The sequence below is a fragment of the Perognathus longimembris genome, chromosome 12, assembly GCF_023159225.1.
Source record: "Perognathus longimembris pacificus isolate PPM17 chromosome 12, ASM2315922v1, whole genome shotgun sequence".
Lineage (NCBI taxonomy): Eukaryota > Metazoa > Chordata > Mammalia > Rodentia > Heteromyidae > Perognathus > Perognathus longimembris.
Window position 1 is genome coordinate 30,347,168 of NC_063172.1, and position 23,362 is coordinate 30,370,529.

At 47.0% G+C, this 23,362-nt stretch overlaps 1 protein-coding gene across 3 annotated transcripts in view; it reads right to left on the reverse strand.

Moving 5' to 3' along the window:
• Matn2 (matrilin 2) overlaps positions 1-23,362 on the reverse strand; it is a 126,467-nt gene that overhangs the window by 7,488 nt on the left and 95,617 nt on the right. For 2 of the 3 annotated variants that reach the window (XM_048358619.1, XM_048358618.1), the window contains exons 7-14: positions 21,624-21,746; positions 15,873-15,995; positions 12,247-12,369; positions 11,845-11,967; positions 5,553-5,675; positions 5,057-5,179; positions 4,261-4,383; positions 701-1,114 (exon numbers count right to left, since the gene is read on the reverse strand). In XM_048358619.1, coding sequence (XP_048214576.1) covers positions 701-1,114; positions 4,261-4,383; positions 5,057-5,179; positions 5,553-5,675; positions 11,845-11,967; positions 12,247-12,369; positions 15,873-15,995; positions 21,624-21,746 — 1,275 coding nt within the window. The remainder of the gene's footprint in view (positions 1-700; positions 1,115-4,260; positions 4,384-5,056; positions 5,180-5,552; positions 5,676-11,844; positions 11,968-12,246; positions 12,370-15,872; positions 15,996-21,623; positions 21,747-23,362) is intronic. The other variant, XM_048358620.1, reaches the window with a different exon arrangement.

Consider the following 23,362-nt stretch of genomic DNA (forward strand, 5'->3'; position numbering starts at 1 on the left):
CCACTTCTTGTAGTCCACACACTCTTGGGAAAGGAATAAATGGTGAGGTAAGAAACATCAACAAGCAGGGTTCCAGTGGCTGACACCTGTAATTTAAGCTACTCAGGAAACTGAGATCTGAGAATTGCAATTTGAAGCCATCCAGACAGGGGAAGTCATGAAACTCTTTATTCCCAATGAACTACCCAAAGGCTGGAAGGGGAGCTGTGGCTCAAGTGGTAGAAAGCTAGCCTGGAGCAAAAGCCCAGGGACAGTGCCCAAGCTCTGAGTTCAAGCCCCAGAACGGGCACACCTGTGCATACAAATGCACACATATGCACATACACATACACACACAACTGTGTTTGTATTTCTACACTTTTACAGTACAAGTTCCCACCAGGAATCTATATTCTAACAACTTCAGGTGATTCAGAAGCAAACAAGCCTGGGAGCTGCTGTGTCCTTGTGGTTAAACAGCAGGTGCAGGAATGATTCTCCCCAGCGGAGGTCACACTGGTAGGGAATCACAATATGGAGCTGGAACTTTCTCCTTGCTACTTTAGCATCTATCTCTGCAGTCCCACTCGGGCCTCTAGGTGGCAGTTTGCTAAAGGTATCCAAGGGCAGGTTTCAGGAAGCCTATGCCACTGTGCCCACTGAGTGAATTTAAGAACCCCGAGCCTTGAGTGTTGTGAAGCCCATCTCCAGTCCCTCTTACCATTGGCCTTGGCTCTACTGGCCCACTCGGAGACATCATCCTGAGCCCGTCCATCCGTGAACACGATGGCCACTCTGGGAACCCGTGTGGAGAGGGGCCGGGCCCCTTCCACTTGTGTGAAACTTCTCTCAAACATGTGTTTCAATGCCAGGCCCGTCATGGAGCCCTTGCCCATGTATTTCATGTGGACCACAGCTTTCTTCATGTCTTTGGCTGAGCTGAAATTTCTCAGGGTAAACTCTGTACGGACCTGTGTGGAATACTGGAGCAGCCCCACTCGAGCAGCTTTGGGGGAAACTGCCAAGGAATCTATAATTCCAGTAACAAACTGCTTCACAATCTCAAAATTCTCCTCTCCTAGGCTCTTGGATCCATCAATCACAAAGACCAGGTCAATGGGGCCTTCAGTGCATCCTACAGGAACAAAAGGACAGACGACAAGGAGAGATCACTACAAGTCATGTAGAATTACACTCCTGTTGGAAGCATAACCACTTGGCTTGTTAGACAATACACAGGAAAAGACAAGAAGTGCTAAAAGGGTCACAAGCAACAATCATTTTCACATTTTTGGTTTGATCATCAAATTAGTAAAATTGTAATCTTCACAAGCAAAACTATATACCAGATATACAAATGATCTGAGAAGCAAGGCAAGCCAACGCAGTGCCCTGATCAACAGCCAGGAACTGGGAGAGACTGTATGTACAGTACTCTGAGGGTTTGAGTACACCCACACAATTGCTATCACATACTCGAGGAGGGTGGCATTCTGACTGACAATGAGGAGATGCTTAACATTCTTCTCAGTCATCCATCACCTCTTGCAAAGAGCATCCCCAGTAACCCAGCTTACACCAGCTCTTCTCTCAATATTCCATCCCTGAATGCATTCTGGCAAAGACTTGCATGCTGAGCATCGGCTTAGTACAAGGCAGAGAATACCGAAGGATTGCAATAAGGGACCAAGACAGGATGCCTGTCACCAAGCTGCTTAAGTCTAATAGTGTACTTTGTCATACTCCACGTGACACAGCAATTATGTAATGACATGTCTGTCTCTTCTTCCAGTCTGTGAGCTCTTCCTTGGTATGGACTAGATTTCATTCATTTCTGTGCCCCTAATGCCTGGAACAAAATATTTAGTGACATAATAGAAAAATGAGGTAGAGTCAGGCACTGGTGGCTCAAACCTGCAATCCAAGCCTACTCAGGAGGCTGAGATCTGAGGATTGCAGTTTGAAGCCAGTCTAGGCAGGAAAATCTATGAGACTCTAATCTCTAATAAACTACCCCCCAAAAGTCAGAAGTGGAAATGTGGCTCAAGTAGTAGAGCACTTTTGTCTGAGCAAAAGAAGCTCAGGACAGCTCCCAGGTCATGTGACTAAGCCCTAGGACTGGCACACACTCACAAAAGAACAAGGTGGCACTGTTGGGCTAATAAGACTTTAAAAAGTATGCCTCCCCCCGCCTTCTAGTGGTGCTGGAATTTGATTCAGGGCCCACTACTGATAGGCAGGTACTCTACCTCTTGAACCGTACCCCCACCTTAAGAATTCACATTCTCTATACCAGAGCCTTTGAGCAACTCACAAGGCTGACAGCAAAAGAGAGAGGAAAAACTTTATGCAAATACTGAAGCAATTTGTATGTGGAGAAACTTTGTTATTTAGGGTTGTCTAATAAAAAAATTTACAGATTCCTAAATGGGTGATCTCATTTCAGTCTATAGTATGTTATTTTAGCATTCTCTTTTATATAGCAAGCAGCTGTCTGATCTTTCAAAGTGAAACACAACATTATGAGCAAGCAAAGACGTACACATGCAAAAATATTTAAATGCTTGGCCAGCCTAAATGCTAACGTAGGATTGGGGTTGTGGATCAAACATTAGAACACTTGCTTACCAAACTCGCGGTCCTGACTTGAAACCCCACGACCATCAAAATAAAAAAGTTTACTCATAAAATGTTAATGTCATTCTGTCATTCATTCCTCTCCTCCCTCTCTATGTGGAGGAGGTGTGTTCTTCTCTTTCTCCATCAAGTACTTCTTTTCATTATTCAGTATATCGATTTGTTAAGCGTGAAAGAGGGAAAGGCCAATTCAGAGCTTCAGGAACATTCATAAACTATTTTGGATTAATCAGAAACACTCAGGTGGCATGCATGTGGCTCTCCAGCAGATTTCAGAAATTCTGGAATCGTTGTGTTTTTTTTTTTTGTTTTGTTTTGTTTTTTGCCAGTCCTGGGGCTTGGACTCAGGGCCTGAGCACTGTCCCTGGCTTCTTTTTGCTCAAGGCTAGCACTCTGCCACTGAGCCACAGCGCCACTGCTGGCTTTTTCTGTTTATGTGGTGCTGAGGAATCAGACCCAGGGCTTTGTGCATGCTAGGCAAGCACTCTACCGCTAGGCCACATTCCCAGCCCCTGAAATTGTATTTTAACAGTGAAAAATGAATCTTTTCCTGTACACCTTTTTCTCTTTTTTGGGGGGCCAGTCCTGGGGCTTGAACTCAGGGCCTGAGCTCTGTCCCTGGCTTCTTTTTGCTCAAGGCTAGCACTCTACCACGTGAGCCACAGCGCCACTTCTGGCTTATTTCTATATATGTGGTGCTGAAGAATCGAACCCAGGGTTCCATGTATGCAAGGCAAGCACTCTACCACTAGGCCATATTCCTAGTCCCCCATCCCTGCTCCCCATACACCCTTTTCTTTCCAAACAGAACTAACCCTTCTGGCCTCTACCATACTGGGGTGCACAGAGGCTTCTTTGAGAATCATGAACATGGGGGAGAGGGAGAGCAGGATGAGAATGGCTCAGACCCTTTGTGTCCAGACCCACGAAGGAGGACCGCCACACTTGCTGACTACACTGTTTGCAGGCTGATCACTCCTGTTTTCTGTGGGCAGTTTCTTTTCAGTAGCTAAGCCAGAGAGGCTGATTTGTTCTCAGAACATAGTTTTCATAGAGTTCTAACATTTCAGATTTGGGTACGTCCAAAATTTCCTCTGCCCCAGCCTTGCTGTTGCTTACATCTCTATATTCAGCCTGGGCCTGGCCACCTGTGCCACTGAGCCACAGCACCACTTCCGGCTTTTTCTATATATGTGGTGCTGAGGAATTGAACACAGGGCTTCATATATATACGAGGTGAGCACTCTACCACTAGGCCATATTCCCAGCCCCTCAGTTTATTTTTTGCTAGGCAAGAAAGCCAATTTACCATCATATTCTTTCTAAGTCATGTTTATCTTAACCTAGTCCCTTACTATTTCTAAAAACATAAATAAGTGCACATGGAATGAAGTGGTAGAACACTAGCCTTGAGTGAGAAAGCTCAGAGACAATGCCCAGGCCCTGAGTTCAAGCCCCACAACCATGAACTTTCTTGCCCGGGCTGGCTTTGAACCATAGTCCTCAGATCTCAGCCTCCTGAGTAGCTAGAATTACAGGCGTGAGCCACCAGCACTCTGCGGAGAGGAGGGACTTGTTGCCTAAAAATACTCCAGAAAAGCAGTTGTTACCAAACCAAAGGGAAGCCAGGTTCCAGCCACTTACTCTTGCAGCGCCTTCCATCTTCAGCGAGGACGAAGCCCTCGGAGCACTTGCAGGCGTAGGAGTCGCCGCTGTTCACACAAATGTGTTCGCAGCCGTGCTGGGTGGATTTGCAGACATCCTTCCCTAAGGGGGGAGGGCACAATCCCATTAGGGTAAAAATAAGCTGGTCCCTCACTGTTGTTTTTTTCTTGTTGGTTGTAGGGCTTGAACTCAGGGCCTAGGCACTGTCTGTGAGCTTTTTGTGCTCAAGGCCAGCACTTTACCACTGAGCCACAGTACCACTTTTGGTTTTTGAGTGGTAATTGGAGAGAAGAGTCTCTTGGGAACTTTTCTGCCCAGGCTGGCTTTGAACTGCAATCCTCAGATCTCAGCCTCCTGAGTAGCTAGAATTATAGGTGTGAGCACCAGCTCCCAGCTTCTGGACCCCCACTCTTTAAAAGGGGGAGATTGAAGAAAGCATACATTAAAAAAATCCCCAAAAGTATCTTGGATGGAAACTTTATAGTTGTTTTTTTGGGGGGAGGGGGGTTCTTGGTGCCAGTCCTGGGGCTTACACTCAGAATCTGGGCACTGTCCCTGAGCTTTTTTTTGTTTGTTTGTTTTTGCATCCTACCACTTAGCCATAGCTGCACTTTCTGCTTTTTGCTGGTTAATGAAAGGTCAGAGTCTCACAGACTTTTCATCCCTTAAGCCCATCTGCCATCCCAGCCTGTGCTCTGACTTATAAGATCTACCAAGAAGAAAAAGCACAGAAATCCTTGTCGTGGATGACTGTCAAAGACTCAGGGAAACTTACGCCTGCAGGTTTTCCCATCCTCACGGAGGGTATACCCCTCAAAGCACCGGCACACGAAGGAGTCTTCCTTGCTGACACACAAATGTTCACAGCCATGGTCCCCCAAAGCACAGGGGTCCAGTTCTGGGAATCAAAGCAGAATGACAGAAGCAGGAAGAAACTGATTCACACACTGATGCCTTCACAGTCCATAAAAGACATTTCAGACTGAGGAGTTAGGCACGCTTGACGAGCACATGGCTAGTGTGGAAGGACCACGTGTGAGAGAGTGGACTGCAGACAGGAGCCTGATGACTCTTCACCTCCTCGGAGAAACTTCTGACAAACCACAACCCACTGGCCTGACCTCCCACAGAACGTGCAACCGCAGTACCCACGCTAGGAATTAGCATCTGTGACAGTGGTTAAGAGGTTGTGAAAGGAAGGTTTGGAGGATTAAAGGAAGGCCAGGGACAGCATATGGAGACCTTCCCCTCTGGGGGGACTTAGTGCTTACTTCTGCAGCGTTTTCCATCCTCGGTGAGTCTGAATCCCTCCAGGCACTTGCAAGTGTATGACTCGCCATTGCTCACACAAAGATGCTCACAGCCATGGGCCACAGCTTGGCACACATCTTTCCCTGAGGAGAGCAGAGCCAAGGGAAACAACCGAGTCAACGTAACTTTTATGTGGAAGATCCATCCATCTCAGACACTGGACTCTAACGCCACAGGGGCAGGAGGGGTAAGATCAAGGATGATCAGATTTTAGTGGCTGGGCTGCACTTGGCGCTAAAAATTCAATCTTCCTGACTACAGCTGCCAGCAGCTCCTACAGCATCTGGTTTGCATGCAATCAGTCTGTCTACTGCTTCCAGCAGACATGGCTTCTTAGATCAAGATGGAAACACTGTTGCTACAATTACTTAGGAGATTAAGCTGCAATTTAGATTAGCAGTCCTGTGGTCTAATTTTGGCTTTATCCCTGATATAATATGATTTAGAAGAATCACTTAACCTCTTTAGAATTTTTAGTTTTCCTGTCTGAAAAATGAGAGTAATTATTCTGATGACTCATTTTTTCTTCAAATAGTGTCAGTCAAGTTGCTCTTCTAAAGAGTTTTGAGAAACTTGAGAAAAAGATGATGGATAGAGATGGGAATCATTTGCCTAGGGTTACACACTCTTTCATTTTTTCTTCTTCCTTTTCCTCTCCCTCCTTCCTCCTCCTTTTCCTCCTTTCCCTCCTCCTTCTTCCCCTCTGTCTGCGATAATACAATTCCGTCCTGGGCTCTTGTACCCGCTCACAACTGTCACTCTACCACTTCCACACCTCCAGCCCTGCTTTTTTTTTTTTTTTTTTTGCCAGTCCTGGGCCTTGGACTCGGGGCCTGAGCACTGTCCCTGGCTTCTTTTTGCTCAAGGCTAACACTCTGCCACTTGAGTCACAGCGCCACTTCTGGCCATTTTCTGTATATGTGGTGCTGGGGAATTGAACCCAGGGCTTCAAGTATACGAGGCAACCGCTCTTGCCACTAGGCCCTATCCCCAGCCCAAAGATTTTTTTTTGCCAGTCCTGGGCCTTGGACTCAGGGCCTGAGCACTGTCCCTGGCTTCTTTTTGCTCAAGGCTAGCACTCTGCCACTTGAGCAGCAGTGCCACTTCTGGCCATTTTCTGTATATGTGGTGCTGGGGAATTGAACCGAGGGCTTCATGTATACGAGGCAAGCGCTCTTGCCACTAGGCCATATTCCCAGCCCTCCAGCACTGCTTTTTGGCTGATTATTTTGGAATTGGAATTTTTCTGCCAAGGTGGCTTTGAACTAAAATGTTCTAGATCTCACCCTCCTTAATACCTAAGACTAGAGGCATGAGCCACCAACCAGTGCTCAGCTCATTAATCTATTTTCTTACCTGAATATGAAGTACCTGGATTACATTCACCTCTACCTCATCTTCTCCCTTCTCACTAGTTTCTACCCAAACATGCCCATTTTACACTGTGTCATTCTTTTTTCTTTTTTGCCAGTCCTGGGGCTTGAACTCTGGGTCTGGGCGCTGTCTCAGAGAGCTCCTTTTGCTCAAGGATAGCACTTTACTACTGGAGCCACAGTGCCACTTCTGGCTTTTTCTGTGATTAATTGGAGATAAGAGTCTCATGGACTTTCCTGCCCAGGCTGGCTTTGTATCGAGAGCCTCAGATCTCAGCCTCCTGAGTAGCTAGGATTATAGGTGTGAGCCACCGGCGCCTGGCTTACATTATATTGTTCCTTGTAGGTATATATTCTATGTGAGAAAGAACATGTGATATTTGTCTTTCTCAGTCTTTCTTATTTCACTTAATATAATTTCCAGTTTCATTAATTTTTCTTTAATTGTCTTTATGGGTAAATAATACTCCATTGTCTACATTTTCTTTATCCATTTGTGAGCACCTAGGCCGATTCCACAGCTTGGCTATTGTGAACAGCACTGTGAAAATATGGGTGTGCAGGTGCCTCTACTGTATGCTGACTACATTCCTACAGATACATGCCCAGGGGGCTAGGAATGTGGCTTAGTGATAGAGTGTTTGTGTAGCATGCATGAAGCCCTGGGTTCGATTCCTCAGCACCACATATATAGAAAAAGCCATAAGTGGCGCTATGGCTCAAGAGGTATAGTGCTAGCCTTGAGCAAAGGCAACTCAGGGACAGTGCTCAGGCCCTGAGTTCAAGCCCCAGGACTGGCAAAAAGCAAAATAATAATAATAACATTTGCAACAGGTTTGGAAAGGCTAATAACAGCTTGCTATTTTGTGTTTTTCTTTTCTGACTGCATAGTATTATTATATCTAAGAGTAAGCTTTCAAACATGAAGGGAATTTTGCATGCCTTTCTTTTGCAGAATTGCTGCCAAAATCTTTGAACAATGGGAAAATGTTAACTGAAATTGTAACTGCAGATGAGATCTGAACACAAAGTGTTCTGGCTTGCCAGGAGCACAGACTTCTCTGGCCCCATTCAGGACTCATTATTAATGCAAACCATTTCCCCAGGCTTGGGGAGCTCCTCACGTAGTGGAAAGAAAACAGAGAGAGAAAAAGAGAGCAAGCAAGAGAGATTGAGATCTATAACACAGACAACTGGCTAGCTATGGAAGGAAGCTTGGTTTTGTTCCCCAGTGTAAATTTATAAAACGAATCCTCCATTTTCCAAGATTATACAATAGCTGTAGCTCTTTAGGCCAGGCTTGCCAAGCTATAATCTAGACAGACCCCTCTCCTCCTGCACACACTCGCACCCTGGAGCTTCCCTGGCTCTGTCTGCTCTCTTAGCTTCAGCTGGGCTTTTCTCTGCAAAAGCAATGGAGTCAGGTGACCCCGAGGCCACTGAACCCCAGATACCCCAGTCAGGATCATTGAGGCATTATCTGGCGAGAGTGTGGCTTTCCTTTAGTAGGAAGGCCCAGTGGGGGAGGGCCACGGTGTTTGCTTCAAGAAGGTAAGAAAAAGGCTGACAAACAGCATGATGTTTCCTGTGTTTTTCCTTTTTTTTTGGTGCCAGTTCTGGGCCTTGAACTCAGGGCTTGAGCACTGTCCCTGAGCCTCTTTTACTCAAGGCTAGTGCTCTACCATGTAAGCCACAGCTCCACTTCTGGCTTTTTTGGGTGGCTTACTAGAGATAAGACTCTCATGGAGTTTCTTGCTCAGGCTGGCATTGAAATGCGGCAATGGTAATTCACTAGACACTATGTTGAAAATGAACTATAGGGGCTGGGAATACGGCCTAGTGGCAAGAGTGCTTGCCTCCTACACATGAAGCTCTCGGTTCGATTTCCCAGCAGGACATATATGGAAAACGGCCAGAAGGGGCGCTGTGGCTCAGGTGGCAGAGTGCTAGCCTTGAGCGGGAAGAAGCCAGGGACAGTGCTCAGGCCCTGAGTCCAAGGCCCAGGACTGACAAAAAAAAAAAAAAGAAAATGAACTATAAACAACTTGTGCATGGGGAATGGAAGGGAAAACTGGGAGAGGACAAGGGAAGGGGATGACAGTGTCCAAAAAGAAATGTACTTTTTGTCTGATTTATGTCACTGTAACCCCTCTGTACATCACCTTTGTAATAACAAAAGATATTTTTAAAGTTTCTATTAAAAAAAAAAAAGACGGCTACCCTCCATCCATTCACTCAGTCATTCACTTTGGTGAGCATCTCCTATAGGCCAAACCCTGGGAACTCAGATGGGATTTGGCCTCTGACCTCTGACCTCTGACCTCCAAGAGCCCACAGGTCAGTGGGCTATCACTTCTTGCACATCGGGGTTATAGAGACCTTCTTGGTGCTGGAGTGCCCAGGTCTAAAGTCCATTTCAGGGAAACTTCTAGTGAGGGAGGGGGCCTTGGCTACCCACCCACTGACCCCTTGAGGCCGAGTAGAAGGGAGAACAGGCTCTGTGCGACAGTGCTCATTTCCTCTCAGGGACCTAAGAACCTGGGCTCTCTACTGGAAGGTGAGTGAAGGCTCTTCAGATCACGTGGTCATGGCTGGGAGTGGAGGCTCCGTGAACTACAGAGCTAGGTAGGCAGGCTGACCTGAGCTGGAAATGCATCCATTACCCAGCAGGCTTTTCCAAAAAGGCACAGTCCTGTCAGCTGGCTCCATGTCATCTGGCAGAGGACTCGGGAACAAATCCCAACCTTGAGCTGCTGTGACCACAGTGAAAACTTAGCCCGCTATTACAGAACAAGGATATCAGGCTGAGTCATTGTAGTGCAGACAGAGAGTCTTCTGTGAGGAGCCTGCTCTGGGGGTAAAGCCTATCTCTCATGTACTCTTTGGAGCATTGTTCTGACCCATGTGATTCCCTCACTAGGGCTCATACAGAAATACCAGAACATACTTCTTTGTTTTTGTGACAGTACTGACTGGGGCTTAAACTCAAGGCCTGGGTGCTGTCCTTCAGCGTTTTTGTTCAAGGCTAGTCTTCCACCATGTGAGCCACAGCTCCACATCAGGCTTTTTGGTAGTTTATTGGATGAAAAAGGTCAATTATGGTCTTTTCACTCTATTTCAAATCCCTTCTCTCAAATGATTATGCTCAGATCTCTTGCTGTACTTGGGAAAAGGACTGTAGGACAGGCAGCAAATACAGAAGTGTTCTTGAGTGAAGGAGAGAATGTGTGTGTGTGTGTGTGTGTGTGTGTATGTGTGTGTGTGGTGTATCAGTACAAGGGTTTGAATTCAGGGATCTCCATTTGACTGGTAGGTGCTTTATTACTTGAGCTACACCTCCAGGCATGCTCATGCTTGCCTGAGCTATGATCCTCTATTAACATTTCTCACTGTAGCTGGGGGTGACAGGTATATAACACCAAACCCAGTCATTTTTGTTGGTGGTGGTGTTCTTCCTTGAACTCAGAGCCTGAGCTTTTTCACTGGAGACTGGCACCCTACCACTTTTGAGACAAACTTCTACTTCTGACCTTTGCATGGTTAACTGGAGGTAAGAATCTCACAAATTTTCCTGTTCAAGCTGTCTTCAAACCAAGATCCTCAGATCTCAGCTTTCTGGCTAGCTAGGATGACAGGCCTGAGCACCAGCACCCAACCAGCCAATCATATATATTCAAGTGGAGATAGGCATTAAGACAAGCCACAAGAGAATATGTATGCAAGCAACATCCTGGCAACTTGGCCATGTGCTTTGAGATGACAGGGCAGGCAAAAGATTCCTCAAGAACATCTCCTCTGGGACTGGGAATATGGCCTAGTGGTAAAGTGCTCGCCTCATGTACATGAAGCCCTGGGTTCGATTCCTCAGCACCACATATATAGAAAAAGCCGGAACTGGTGCTGTGGCTCAAGTGGTAGAGTGCTAGCTTTGAGCAAAAAGAAGCCAGGGACAGTGCTCAGGCCCTGAGTCCAAGGCCCAGGACTGGCAAAAAAAGACAAAAACAAAAACAAGAACCTCTCCTCCTCCCAGGACTGATTTTGGAGTCACCCAGAGCAGAACTTGAATTCTCACTTACTAGCAGGTGACCTCAGGCCGTTTCCTTAATCTGAGCTGCAGCAGCTTCCTCGTCTGTCCCTGGAGTGCTTATTAGCTTGGCATGCAGCCTATTGGCCACCAGCCAGGGGCCTTCGTTATTATTCATCATTATTCTTTATGTGCAAGGCTGGCTGGCTGGAGGGAGCTGCAAGCGCATCTTCTGTAGCTATAGGGCTGAAGGCTGAGACAGGAGGATCAGAAAGATGATAGGTAGAGAAAGCCCATGGCTTTGGAGGCCAGCAAGTCCAGATATGTGTGAGGACCTTGTTCTGCTTCATCCCCTGGTAAGAAAGTGCACGAGCACCAGACTATACAAAAGTGAGGGAAAGGGGAGGCTGGTCTCACTTTCTAACAATCACAACCTGTTCTCTCTTCATAACTCATCAGTGCCTTGAGAATTAACCCACTCCCATGATTAAGTCAGCGACCCATCTTAACAATCTCATCATTTCTGAAGGGCTCCATGTCGCCACACCATGACGGTAATCAAATTTCATCATGAATTTCAGAGAAGACAAGTCATATTCAAACTTCAGATCATGCTAAGAACCTGGGCTCTGCTTAGGGTTTTTTGTTTGTTTGTTTTTTTGCCAGTCCTACTGCTTGAATTCCAGGGCTAGGCACTGTCCCTGAGCTCCTTCTTTTCACAAAACTCACTCAGGCTCAGCAACATCCAGAGAAAAGACACACAGGCTGCTGCATGTGGTCACGACAACCCCACTCCCCCAGAGCACCTGTGCCATGTCTTATTTGACACCAGACCTCCACCACAGTGAGACTCACTTGCACAGGTCTTCCCATCGCTACGGAGCATATGTCCTTCGGGACACTGACAGGCAAAGGACTTGTCTGTGTTGACGCAGGAATATTCACAACCGTGATCACTGAGCAGGCAATAGTCCACTCCTGCAAAAACCAAAGTCCAGGTGAGGGCCCCGGGCCGCTGTCAGCCAGAGCTCTGGAGCAGGGTGATGGAAGACAAGTGACCGGCAGTTTTCTACCCTTGGAGCTGTGCAGCCTCCACCTCCTGGAGGCAGGGGTAGGGGGTCCCCTTCATTTCCCCAGACAGAGCAGAGCTCTGCAGAGGGAAAGGAGACCAGGCCCGGCCTGCTCTCCCCTGAAATGGCCTCACCTTTACTACCACTGAAAAAGCTTCCCAGCCAGAGGGGGGCAAGGGGGACTCACGGGAGCAGGTCTTGAGGTCGTCGTTAATGAGGAAGCCCTCAGAGCACTGGCAGACGAAGGAGTCCTCCATGTTCAGGCACAGCTGCTCACAGCCGTGGTCCTGCTGTGCACAGTGGTCCACCCCTGCGTTGGTCACACACACAACAGCATGAAGAGAACTGAAGGGGAATGTCCCACCAGCCTGCTCACAGGCAACGTGAGCCACCGGAAAGGAAGGTTCCTTTCCATCCCACGCCCCCGGCCTCCCTGAAAATCATTCTTGCTGCTTTGTCTTCCCACGTCCTTGTTTGAAAAGTGAAGTTTATGTACAACTGCAGTGACTGGGAATGTTGTCCTGGGCGATTGTGACACCAGCACTCTGGGCCAGGGCCTTGGCATGGCAAATCTGCCTTTATCTCCATGTTGAGAGATGCTGGGAGCAGGTGTGGTTCCCATTTCAGAGAGGGAAAGGAGGCCCAGGAAGAGAATAGCACATGAGAATAGCTGTAGAGTGATGGGGCAGTGCTTGAGAGCGAGGGTTCTCTGCCATCAAATTCCCCCATCTACCATTTCCTAGCTGTGGACAGTGGGCAGTCACTTAGCTTCTCTGCCACCATTTCCTCCCTTTCCCTGCCCCTACCCCTTTCCTGAGCCTTGAACTCAGCACCTGAGCACTGTCCCTGGCTTCCTTTTGCTCAAGGCTAGCACTCTACCACTTGAGCCACAGTGCCACTTCTGGCTTTTCTGCTTATGTGGTGCTGAGGAATCAAACCCAGGGCTCATGCATGCTAGGCAAACACTCTACCGCTAAGCCACATTCCCAGTCCTCTCTGCCATTATTTCTGGACTGGAGAAATGCAGATGGCAATGATGAGAACCAGAGGAGGAGATGCACACTAAGTCCTCCTAACAGTAGTTGCCAGGCAGCAACCATTTAAAGCATAGCTATTATTATTACCAATCAGTGCAAATAAGAATTGTGTAGTTTCGTTTCTATTTGAAAATAAAAAGAGAAAGTGATTTTTAAAAAAAAGCTTTCATCTTCAGGACATTCATATTCAGAAAACAAAGCCTGGGCTGCCTGTGTGGGCCATCCTGGCACCCGAACACCTCACAGCTGGTCCCGGGATAGCCAGGGCCGAAGGCCAGTGAATACACAGTTGTAGTGGACGGTTCCCACAGACAGCCCTGTGGGCTGCCTCCCAGATTCCTGGATGGAGAAAGTGTACCCCGAGAGACTAGACAGACACTAAAGGCCTTGTGTGGGCCCACCAAGTAAGCCTCTTCACTACAAGGCCTGGGACTGGCACCTTCTGGAACATTCCACTGGTGGATGCAGCTCTTGCAAACACTGGCAGGACTTCAGGAGCCATAGGCCCATGTTCACATTCTAGTTCTGTCATTTGCCAGTTGTGGGACCCCCAGAAATTGTGATTTTTTTTTTTTTGATGGCCCAGATTTCTTGTTGAAACAGGGTAAGAACATAGATAGCCCCTAGGGCTGCTGGGTGACTCAACAGAGTTGTTTTTTGGCAAGTGCTTGCCTGTGTCTACACCAAGTGAGTGCCATAAAAGGCACTGCTGTCACATCGTGGGACTTATGAGCTCTTAGGGGAAGGGAAGGCCCTGGCTCTCCCTGAGGACTCCTAGATGGAAATGGCTTGGTTTACACTTCTTTTTTTTTGTCTAAGACCAGAGTTCAAACTTAGAATCTGATGCTTCTGCTCATTGGTCATGCCTCCAACCTCTTGGTTTATACTTTCTAAGAGTTTTCTAAATCTCAGAGGGAATCTGAGATTTCAGTCTCCTCTTCCAGGGTCTTTGGGGGCTCCCCAAGCAATGCTAGGAGCAAAGTAGGCAGGTTGTGGCAACTTAGTGGCTGAGTCAGCCGAGTCACGTTCAGCCGGCCCCAGAACCCCTGTCAGAATAGCCATTGGCAGAGCGCACACTTCTGGAAAAGACATGATTTGCCCAGATCCATTGCCATTAGGCACTTCCTCATTGAATGGAGGACTTCATCATACTCCCCAACGGGCTTCTGGAACCAGAAACACCCAGAGGCAAATGCATATCAGAGCTCTGACTTCTGTTCCAGCTGCCTCTGAGATTGGCCCTTCAAAAGCCGAACTGAGGCACTGCGTTCCTTCTGAGGACAGAAAGACGAGGTAACAGTACAAGAAATGTATCCAATGCCTAATGTATGAAACTGTAACCTCTCAGTAATTCAGTTTGATAATTATATATATATATATATATGGAGAGCAAGGAAGTATTCTGAGGCTGGCTCTGTACCTGACACATCCGTGGTGAAACTTTCCTTCCTTGCAGTGTCAGGTCCAAATGCTCAACAGCTGCACTGTCTTGTTCACAATCTAGCTCTGTCCTCACAGCTGGAGCAGATGTGTGGTGTGCTGGGTGGAAAGCCACACAAAGGGACCCTTCTCCATGAGCCGTGTCACTGACCCAGCTTCAAGCATGCCAGGGCCACAAAGATCTACCACAGCCCCACGCGCTCCCACCCTCTGGCCCCCACCACGGAGACGGTGCCTCATAAAAAGTGCCAGAAGTGTCCAGCTGGCAAGGCCAGCAAGTTCCTCTGTGTTTACATCACCAAATGGAGCTTTGCTGAGGCTCTGACATGAGAAAATAAAGAAAAGTTCCATGATCCTCAGCTTTGCCTTCAGATCAGCCTGGGTTCCATCCATGAGGGCCTCCTATCCCAGCCTGAGGTTCCACACTAGTGTCTGGTACAGCCTCTCCCTCCATGTGGACTGTTACCCTTGCCTGAATGTTTATCCTGCACTAGGCACTAGGCTAAGAAGTTGAAATGAGTCCCACAGCCACCCCCATGGGGCTCTGTGCTACCATTGTCTTCACTTTTGAAAGATAGGAAATCAAAGCTGGGAGGAGTTACACGTACAATGTGGCAGAGCTTAGGTTTGAATTTAAGTCTAATAGTAATAGTAGTTACTAATAGTAGTGAATAATAGTAGTGAACAGTTATTGAGTGCTATGCCTAGGAGCACTGTTCTAAGTATGTCATGCATGTTGATTTTGTGTGTGTGTGTGTGTGTGTGTGTGTGTGTGTGTGTGTGTGTGTGTGTGTGTGTTGAGGCTTGAACTCAGAGCTTGGGCCCTGTCCCTGAGCTCTACCACTTGAACCACAGGCCTACTTCTAGCTTCTTACATGGTTAATTGGAGATATGAGTCTCACACTTCCTTGCCTGGGCTGGCTTTGAAATGCAGTCTTCAGATCTGAGCTTCCTGTGTAGCTAAGATTACAGGCGTGAGCTGTAATCTTTTAGTTTTTACTCATTTGTTTATTTTTATTTACTTATTTTTGAGACAGGATCTTGCATTGTAGTCTAGGCTGACCTCAGAACTGCCATCCATCTTCCTACCTCTGCCTCCCAAGTGCAGTGATTTCATGCATGGGCCACCATGCAAGCAAGCACCTATTGATTCTTGTAACTGCTCACAACCCAACCTATGAGGTAGGTGGTTCTAACAGTCCACCCTCGCCACAAAAGTGGAGATAGGAAGCTTAGGTTTGTTGGTCTATCAGGCCGTCAGGAAATCAGGAAGGGCCTGGAGACCATGGGTAGACCCCCACCCTCCACAGCACTCGCACCCCAGGAGTTCACTTACTGCTGCAGGTCTTGCCGTTGGGGTCCAGGGTGTAGCCGCGGCGGCAACGGCAGTAGTAGCCCTCCTCTGTGTTGACACATTCGTGCTCACAGCCTGGTTTGTTCAGCGCGCAGTAGTTGATCCCTGAGATGAGAGAGGTGGACCTTCCTTCAGATTTTGGACCTCCCTACCCCCCGCTGGGGGCTCCCACCATCTCTAAGGAAAGAGTTGGCAGGTGCTGCTTCTGAGAGAGCAATCATTAATTAGTTAATTAATTAACTTGCCAGCCAAGTGCCAGGCTCTGAGCCAGATGTGGGGGATGGGAAGGCAAATAGGACCACAGATCCTGCTCTCAGGGATCTGTGCACAGGGAGAAGGTAGACACAGAAAAGGACTCACTGGACCACATGGGAACTGCTTACTATGACCCTGAAGTGTCAGGACAGCCATCCTGGAGGTGACAGCCAACTGGAGGCTACAAGGAGAGGAGTTAGACAGCAGAGGCATGGAGGGAGCAGGCCACAAAGACCCGGAAGCAATGAGCACAAGGCCCAGAGCGTGAGGGCTGCATCAGAGGCTGGTGGGACAGGGGCTGCTCAGTGCCAAACCCCACAAGCCTCAGCAAGGAGCAATGAAGGCCCTACTTGGTGCCCCAAGTGGTGCGGAGGTGGAGGTTACATAGCCTCTGAGAATGTCTTGCAGGGGGGAAGGGAACATCTAGAAAGTTAAGTGCTGTGTGGGACACAGAGAAGATGGTGCACTGAAAGAGAACCTGAGGCCTGCGATGCTCTGTGAATACTTCAGGATTGTTTCCATCCCCTTCTGATAGCCAAAGACCAGATTGAGGCTCAGCTGAGTTGAGCTGATTGTGTTGATTAGCAAATTGCTGAGAGATGAGGGCCACACATCCCAGCCATGCCTTCCAAGAAAGATAGAACAGCTGAGAAAATCCAATCACTCTCTTCCTCAGCCTGATCCGTAGGCCTCAGGCACGTAGAGAACGTCTGTCTTTGATTACATCTGACAGTGCCATCCCATAGTATGTTGCAAATCTTGTAAAATACTCAGTTATTTAAAGGAGTTATAATTTAAGATAATACCTACTCAGAAGGCTGACATTTGAGGATCGAGGTTCAAAGCCAGTCCAGGCAAGAAAGTCTGTGAGACTTTTATCTCCAATTAACCACTAGAAAATTGGAAGTGGTGCTATAGCTCAAGTGGTAAAGCATTAGCCTTGAGCTGAGGAGCAGGCCCAGAGTTCAAGCCCCATGACCACCACCACCAACAAAAAGTACAAAGTACTGAGAGTATGGCTCAAATGGCAGAGTACCTATCTAGTTGGAATTATAAGTATACCACTATGCTCAGATTTTAAATGGCCTTTATGCGTGCTAATTCACAAGAGAGCTGGAACCTAAATGAGCAGTGAGTGCAAACAGGAAATTATAACACCATCTGAATGGCACAGAGTAAGTTCCAGAAAAACTAGATCTATTTAAAGCAATCAGTTGAAGCAGAGGGTCCTGTCCCTTCATTTGGAAAATGGAAGTCCAGGCCAGGCATTGGTGACTTACCCTTGTAATCCTAGCTACTCAGGAGGCTGAGATCTGACAATCAAGGTTTGAAACCAGCCTGGACAGAAAAGTTTGTGAGATTCCTATCTCTAATTAGACCAGCAAAGAAGAGCTGTGGCTCAAGTAGTAGAGTGCCAGCCTTGAGTGCAAAAGCCAAATAAGAAGGTAAAGTGCCAGCCTTCAGTGCAAAAGCCAAATGAGAATGAGAGACCCTGAGTTCAAACCCAGATGCCAACACACAGACACACACACACACTCACACACACACACACACACACACAAATCTAGACAAGTAGAAATCAGCTGACATACAGCTGATATGATTGACACAGTCCAGACTAGATGTCACATCTCCTGGCTCAGTCCAACCTGGGGACTTCACACTGGCTTTTTAGTGTTATCCCCAGTAACATGGTGTCCGAACCTAGAAACCCAGGTCGAAAGTAGCCCAAATGTGATTCAGCTCTGAGCTCCACCTAAACAGCCAGCTGAATTTCTTCCTTCCTTCCTTCCTTCCTTCCTTCCTTCCTTCCTTCCTTCCTTCCTTCCTTCCTTCCTTCCTTCTTTCCTTCCTATCAGTTATAGGGCTTGAACTCAGGGCCTGGGTGCTGTCCCTGAGCTCTTTTGCTCAAGTGCTTTACCACTTTGAGCCACAGCACTACTTCTGTCTTTTTGGGGGTAATTTATTGGAGATTAGAGTCTCATGGATTTTCCTGCCTGGGCTGGCTTTGAACCGCAATCCTCAGATCTCAGCCTCCTGAGTAGCTAGAATGACAAGCGTGAGCCACCAGCTCCTGGCCTTAGACAGCCCAATTTATATGCTTCATTTTTGCCTCCTTCACACTTGGTATCAGAAATAAATGCCAGTGCTGTATATCAGGAGAAGCAGCCCAAATGAGAAGGAAGTCAAAATCAGGGCCTTCTCTTCAGTATGATTCTACCTTCAACTCTTGTTTCCAGTTTAATGAGATGACATCAGGTTCCTTTGAAATACTTATTAGACTTGAAAATGGCTCACATCCACCAGCCTCCTGTTACATAGAAATGGCTGTATCCTAAGCTCAACATCTGCAATGCTCAGATCACTGGAAAGATCTCAGGCTCCTGATCATAAACCCCCAACTTTTGTGTATGTGTGAGTTGGTACTGGGGCTTGAACTCAGGGCCCAGGCACTATCCCTGAGCTTTTTGGTTCAAGGTTAGCACTCTACCACTTAAGCCACAGCTCTACTTCCAGCTTTCTGATGGTTAATTAGAGCTAAGAGCCTCATGGACTTTACTGCATGGGCTAGACCCTCATATTCAGCCTCTTAAGTAGAGAGGATGACAGGCATGAGCCACTAGCCACCAGCTTATAAACCATAGATTTCAAGCCCAGTTGTCTGGCTTCCTTTTGCTATATAACATTCCAGTAACAGAAGCCCTGAGCTGTCGCTTCCATTTCCAGTTGTCTCTGTGATTTGCTGACCAGGTGCAGGCATTCAGTCATGGTAGCTCTGAGAGGCTGATCTCAGGAGTTAGACAATAGAAAAATGTAATGATGAGGAGGGACATGGGAAGAATTGACACAAATGAGGATTAGAGACATTTGGTTACTGCCACAGCCTACAAACAGATGGTCCAGTCTATGGATCAAGTGCAAGTGGCTGAACTGCCATCCTCACCTCTGGCAAACTTTGGTAATCATTGCCTTGGAGGCTTCTGTTCCTCCCAGTGCCTGCCTAGACCAGGTGTGGAGGGAGGGGCAGGATCAGGGGAATCTTAAGCCATTGGCTAGAGATGCAGAGTCTCTACCAATGGCCACTCGCCTTTCTCCCCTCCACCAGAAACACATAGGAAGCTTACAACCATGTGTGTCTAAACTGAACCAGATGTAATTAACCTCCACATAAAAGCTCTAGAGCCACAATATCTGGGTCCATCTGAGACTGATTTTCTCTGGTTCAGTCCACCCCCAACACACTCACCCCTAGAGAAAGGTGACAACAGCTTAGAGGGCAGTGGCCAAGCCAGAGCTGGCCCTGTAACATGTTGTAGACATGTGTGGTCACATGGAAAATATTCCATCTAATTGTCTTCACATTTTAATGCTCTCAATTAAAGTTCCTATTTAATGCTTGGATGTTTCCAGGGAGAGAGCAGTGGGAATTACCTTTAGAAGAGACTCAGTTTCAAAATATAGGCACTGCAACCATCTGCCACCATACAAGGTCTAATACTTATTAGAATGAGTGACTGGTCTGTACTGTGATAGACAGCCTGAAGTGCTCTCTAGAAAAAGCAGATGGTGAAGGCTGTGAAGACACAGTCCATCCAACCCAACACTGCCACACACACCTCACCAGCAAGGACAGGAAGAAGCAGCACATGGGAAAAGGAACCCATCTTTAAGTAGAAGTTCCAGAAAATTCTACAGATGGCATGGTCAGGAGCCCACCAACAACGCAGCATATGTTAAGTATAGACTGGCCATAGAAAGAGAATTCATGAAAGAATTCATAGCTGGGTGCTGGTGGCTCACACCTGTAATCCTAGCTACTCAGGAGGCTGAGATTTGAGGATCATGGTTTAAAGCCAGCCCTGGCAGGAAACTTTGTGAGACTCTTATCTCCAATTAACCACCAGAAAACCAGAAGTGGTGCTGTGGTTCAAGTGGTAGAATGCTAGCCTTGAGCTGAAGAGATCAGGGACAGCACCCAGGCCCAAAGTCCCACGGCTGACAAAAAGAAAAAAAGGGAAAGAGAAAGGAAGGGAGGGACAGAGGGAGGGACAGAGGGAAGAGAAGGGAAGAGAAGGGAAGGGAAGGGAAGGGAAGGGAAGGGAAGGGAAGGGAAGGGAAGGGAAGGGAAGGGAAGGAAGGGAAGGAAGGGAAGGAAGGAAGGAAGGAAGGAAGGAAGGAAGGAAGGAAGGAAGGAAGGAAGGAAGGAAGGAAGGATTCACAACTTGTATCCTGTACAAAGGCCATCTTTCTAACAAGAGGAAGGATTTCAAATAATAGTAGCCATTTCTCTAGGATGAGGATCTCCGAGTGAGTGCTTCCTCATTCACCCATCCATCCATTCAGTATACATGCTATGCCCCTATGCACCAAGCACCCTGAGCTGGCCAGGGTTTGCTGGTAAGAAAAAGCCAGCCCCTCTGTCTACACAGACCTTCCTTGGTGGTGTGTCTCAGGAACAGTCTGGTTTAAAGAGATATGGTTTGGGGGCTGGGGATATAGCCTAGTGGCAAGAGTGCCTGCCTCGGATACACGAGGCCCTAGGTTTGATTCCCCAGCACCACATATACAGAAAACGGCCAGAAGCGGCGCTGTGGCTCAAGTGGCAGAGTGGTAGCCTTGAGTGGGAAGAAGCCAGGGACAGTGCTCAGGCCCTGAGTCCAAGGCCCAGGACTGGACAAAAAAAAAAGAGATATGGTTTGGGGTCCAGATGGTAGTTGTACCCCTTGCTCATTATGCCCCTCAATGTTTTGGAAAACATGTTTTTGACTCTCTGTACCTCTTGAGTGTTGGGAATATCAGAGTCTTCTTTTTATTCTTCTTTCCTATCAAAAAGGACAGCCAGGCACTGGTGGCTTTCACCTATAATTCTAGCTATTTAGTATGCTAAGATCTGAGGATCACAGTTCAAGGCCAGCCAGGGAAGGAAAGACCATAAGACTTTTATTTCCAACAAACAACTTAGCAAAAGCCAGAAGTGGCACTGTGGCTCAAGTGGTAGAGCGCTAGCCTTGAGCAAAAGAAGCTCAGAGACAGTACCCAGGCCCTGAGTTCAAGCTCTAGGGCTGTGGAGAGCAAGTGCACATGTGTGCGCGCACCCCCCCCAAAAAAACACTCCCTGTTCCCCATCTTCGAAACCAGAAAATATCTTATCTTGTAGGACTAAAAAAAATCAGCTAATTTGGCAGCTCACCTCTGGAACCAAACACTTCTTGGGGGTAAGGAGGAGGAGAAAGCTTAATTTTGTCCCTTACTTGGCTAAATAAATCCAATGGCCAGATCCAGTCTATTCTATCTCTAAAAAAAAAGTTCCCACAATAGGATCTAGTAAAGTAAAAGTCAAAACAAAGAGCAGAATAATGTTAGTAAACACAAATGCTAAGCACAAGGACAGTTTGCTTAAGACTTGTCAGGAGAGAAAAAGTTAACTGAGGATCATTTGGTGGAACAAGCCCCTCTCTGCCAGCCCATGTGACTCACTCCTGCAGGTTTTCTTGTCTGGATTCAGAGTAAAGCCTTTCAGGCAGCGGCAGGTATAAGAATCAGCGGTGTTGACACATTCATGCTGGCATCCGTGACTAGGAGAGGCACAGTAGTCTATCTCTGGATAGAAAGAAAAGAGGGGAAAAACACATAAGAACACAAACTAGCATAGGGATGTCCTGTCCTCATTATCGCCTAAGTGGGTAAAATGTCTGCCTCAAAGACCAAGGCCAGAGCTGGGCTCCAGTGGTTCATTCAAAGCAGGAAAGTCCTTGAGACTCTCTTTTCGATGAACCACCAAAGAAGCTGGAAGTGAAGCTGTGTCTCAAGTAGTAGAGCACTAGTCTTGAGCAAAAAGAGCTCAGGAATAGTGCTCAGGCCCTGAGTTCAAGCCCTAGGATAGTAACTGCCCTCCCCTTCCCCCCCACCCCGCCAGCTCCCAAAAGAGAGAGACTTAGGCCAGGGAGAGATATCTCAAAAAAGCTATTTACTTGTGCAAGGATACTGTCTCCCTGGAAGAAAAATCTTTTCGATGCCTTGCAAAATGTTTATGCAACACACAAATCTGTGAACATGCTGTCTTTGTTTGGGTTCCCATAAGAGCCACTAAACTGAAAATTGGACGGCACTTGCTGGTCTACAGGCTGAGAGCACTAATGTTCCTTAAGACTTAGGCCAATTACGATGATTAAACCTTCCCTAATTCAACTGTAAGCCACTGAAGTTCCTCACATAAACAGTAAGACACAAAATCATAGCCTAAAAACTAGAAGGCATAGCCCAGTGCTAGTGGCTCATGTGTATAATCCTAGCTACTTAGGAGGCTGAGATCTGTGGATCACAGTTCCAAGCCAGCCAAGGCAGAAAAGTCTGTGAGACTTTTATCTCTAATTAAATACCAGAAAACCAGAAATGGCACTGTGGGTCAAAGTGGTAGAATGCTAGCTTTGAGCAAAAGAGCTCAAGGACAGAACCCAGGCCTTGAGTTCAAGACCCACGACTGACTAAATAAATAAATAAGAAGATATTCTGACTTTAAAAACTTCTATTTTTAAAGCCCTTCGTGTACTTCGCTGACATAAATAGCATTTTCTATCTTTTTGTTTCGTTTTGTTTTGTTTTTGACAGTACTGGGGCTTGGGACTCAGGGCCTGAGCACTGTCCCTGGCTTCTTTTGTTTAAGGCTAGCGCTCTACCACTTGAGCCACAGTGCCACTTCTGGCTTTTTCTGTATATGTGGTGCTGAGGAATTTAACCCAGGGCTCCATGTATGGTAGGCAAGCACACTACCACTATGCCACATTCCCAGCCACTATTTTCTATCTTATGAGCATTTTCTATCATAGTCTCCACAGAAATGGAGGGACAAAGGGCAAAAAAAATGCAGCAGTGATACTCACTAGACACTATGCTGAACATGAATTCTACAACTGTGGGTGGAGACAGGAGGGAAAAACTGGGAGAGAGTGAGGGAAGGAATGACATTGTCCAAAAAGAAATGTATGCTTTACCTGACTTATGTTACTGTAATCCCCTGTACATCACATTTATAATAACAATGTATATATATATATACATTTACATATAAAATGTACATACAAAATAAAAGATTCACAGTTTCCTCAATCTTTGTGCAGTGAACTTAGGCCTGTCTACCTCTCTGGTAAAAATGATCCCAGACACCTAATGGTGTTTTTTCTGAGGCTTGGCTGGAGAGTAAAGAGTCTTGCTATCAT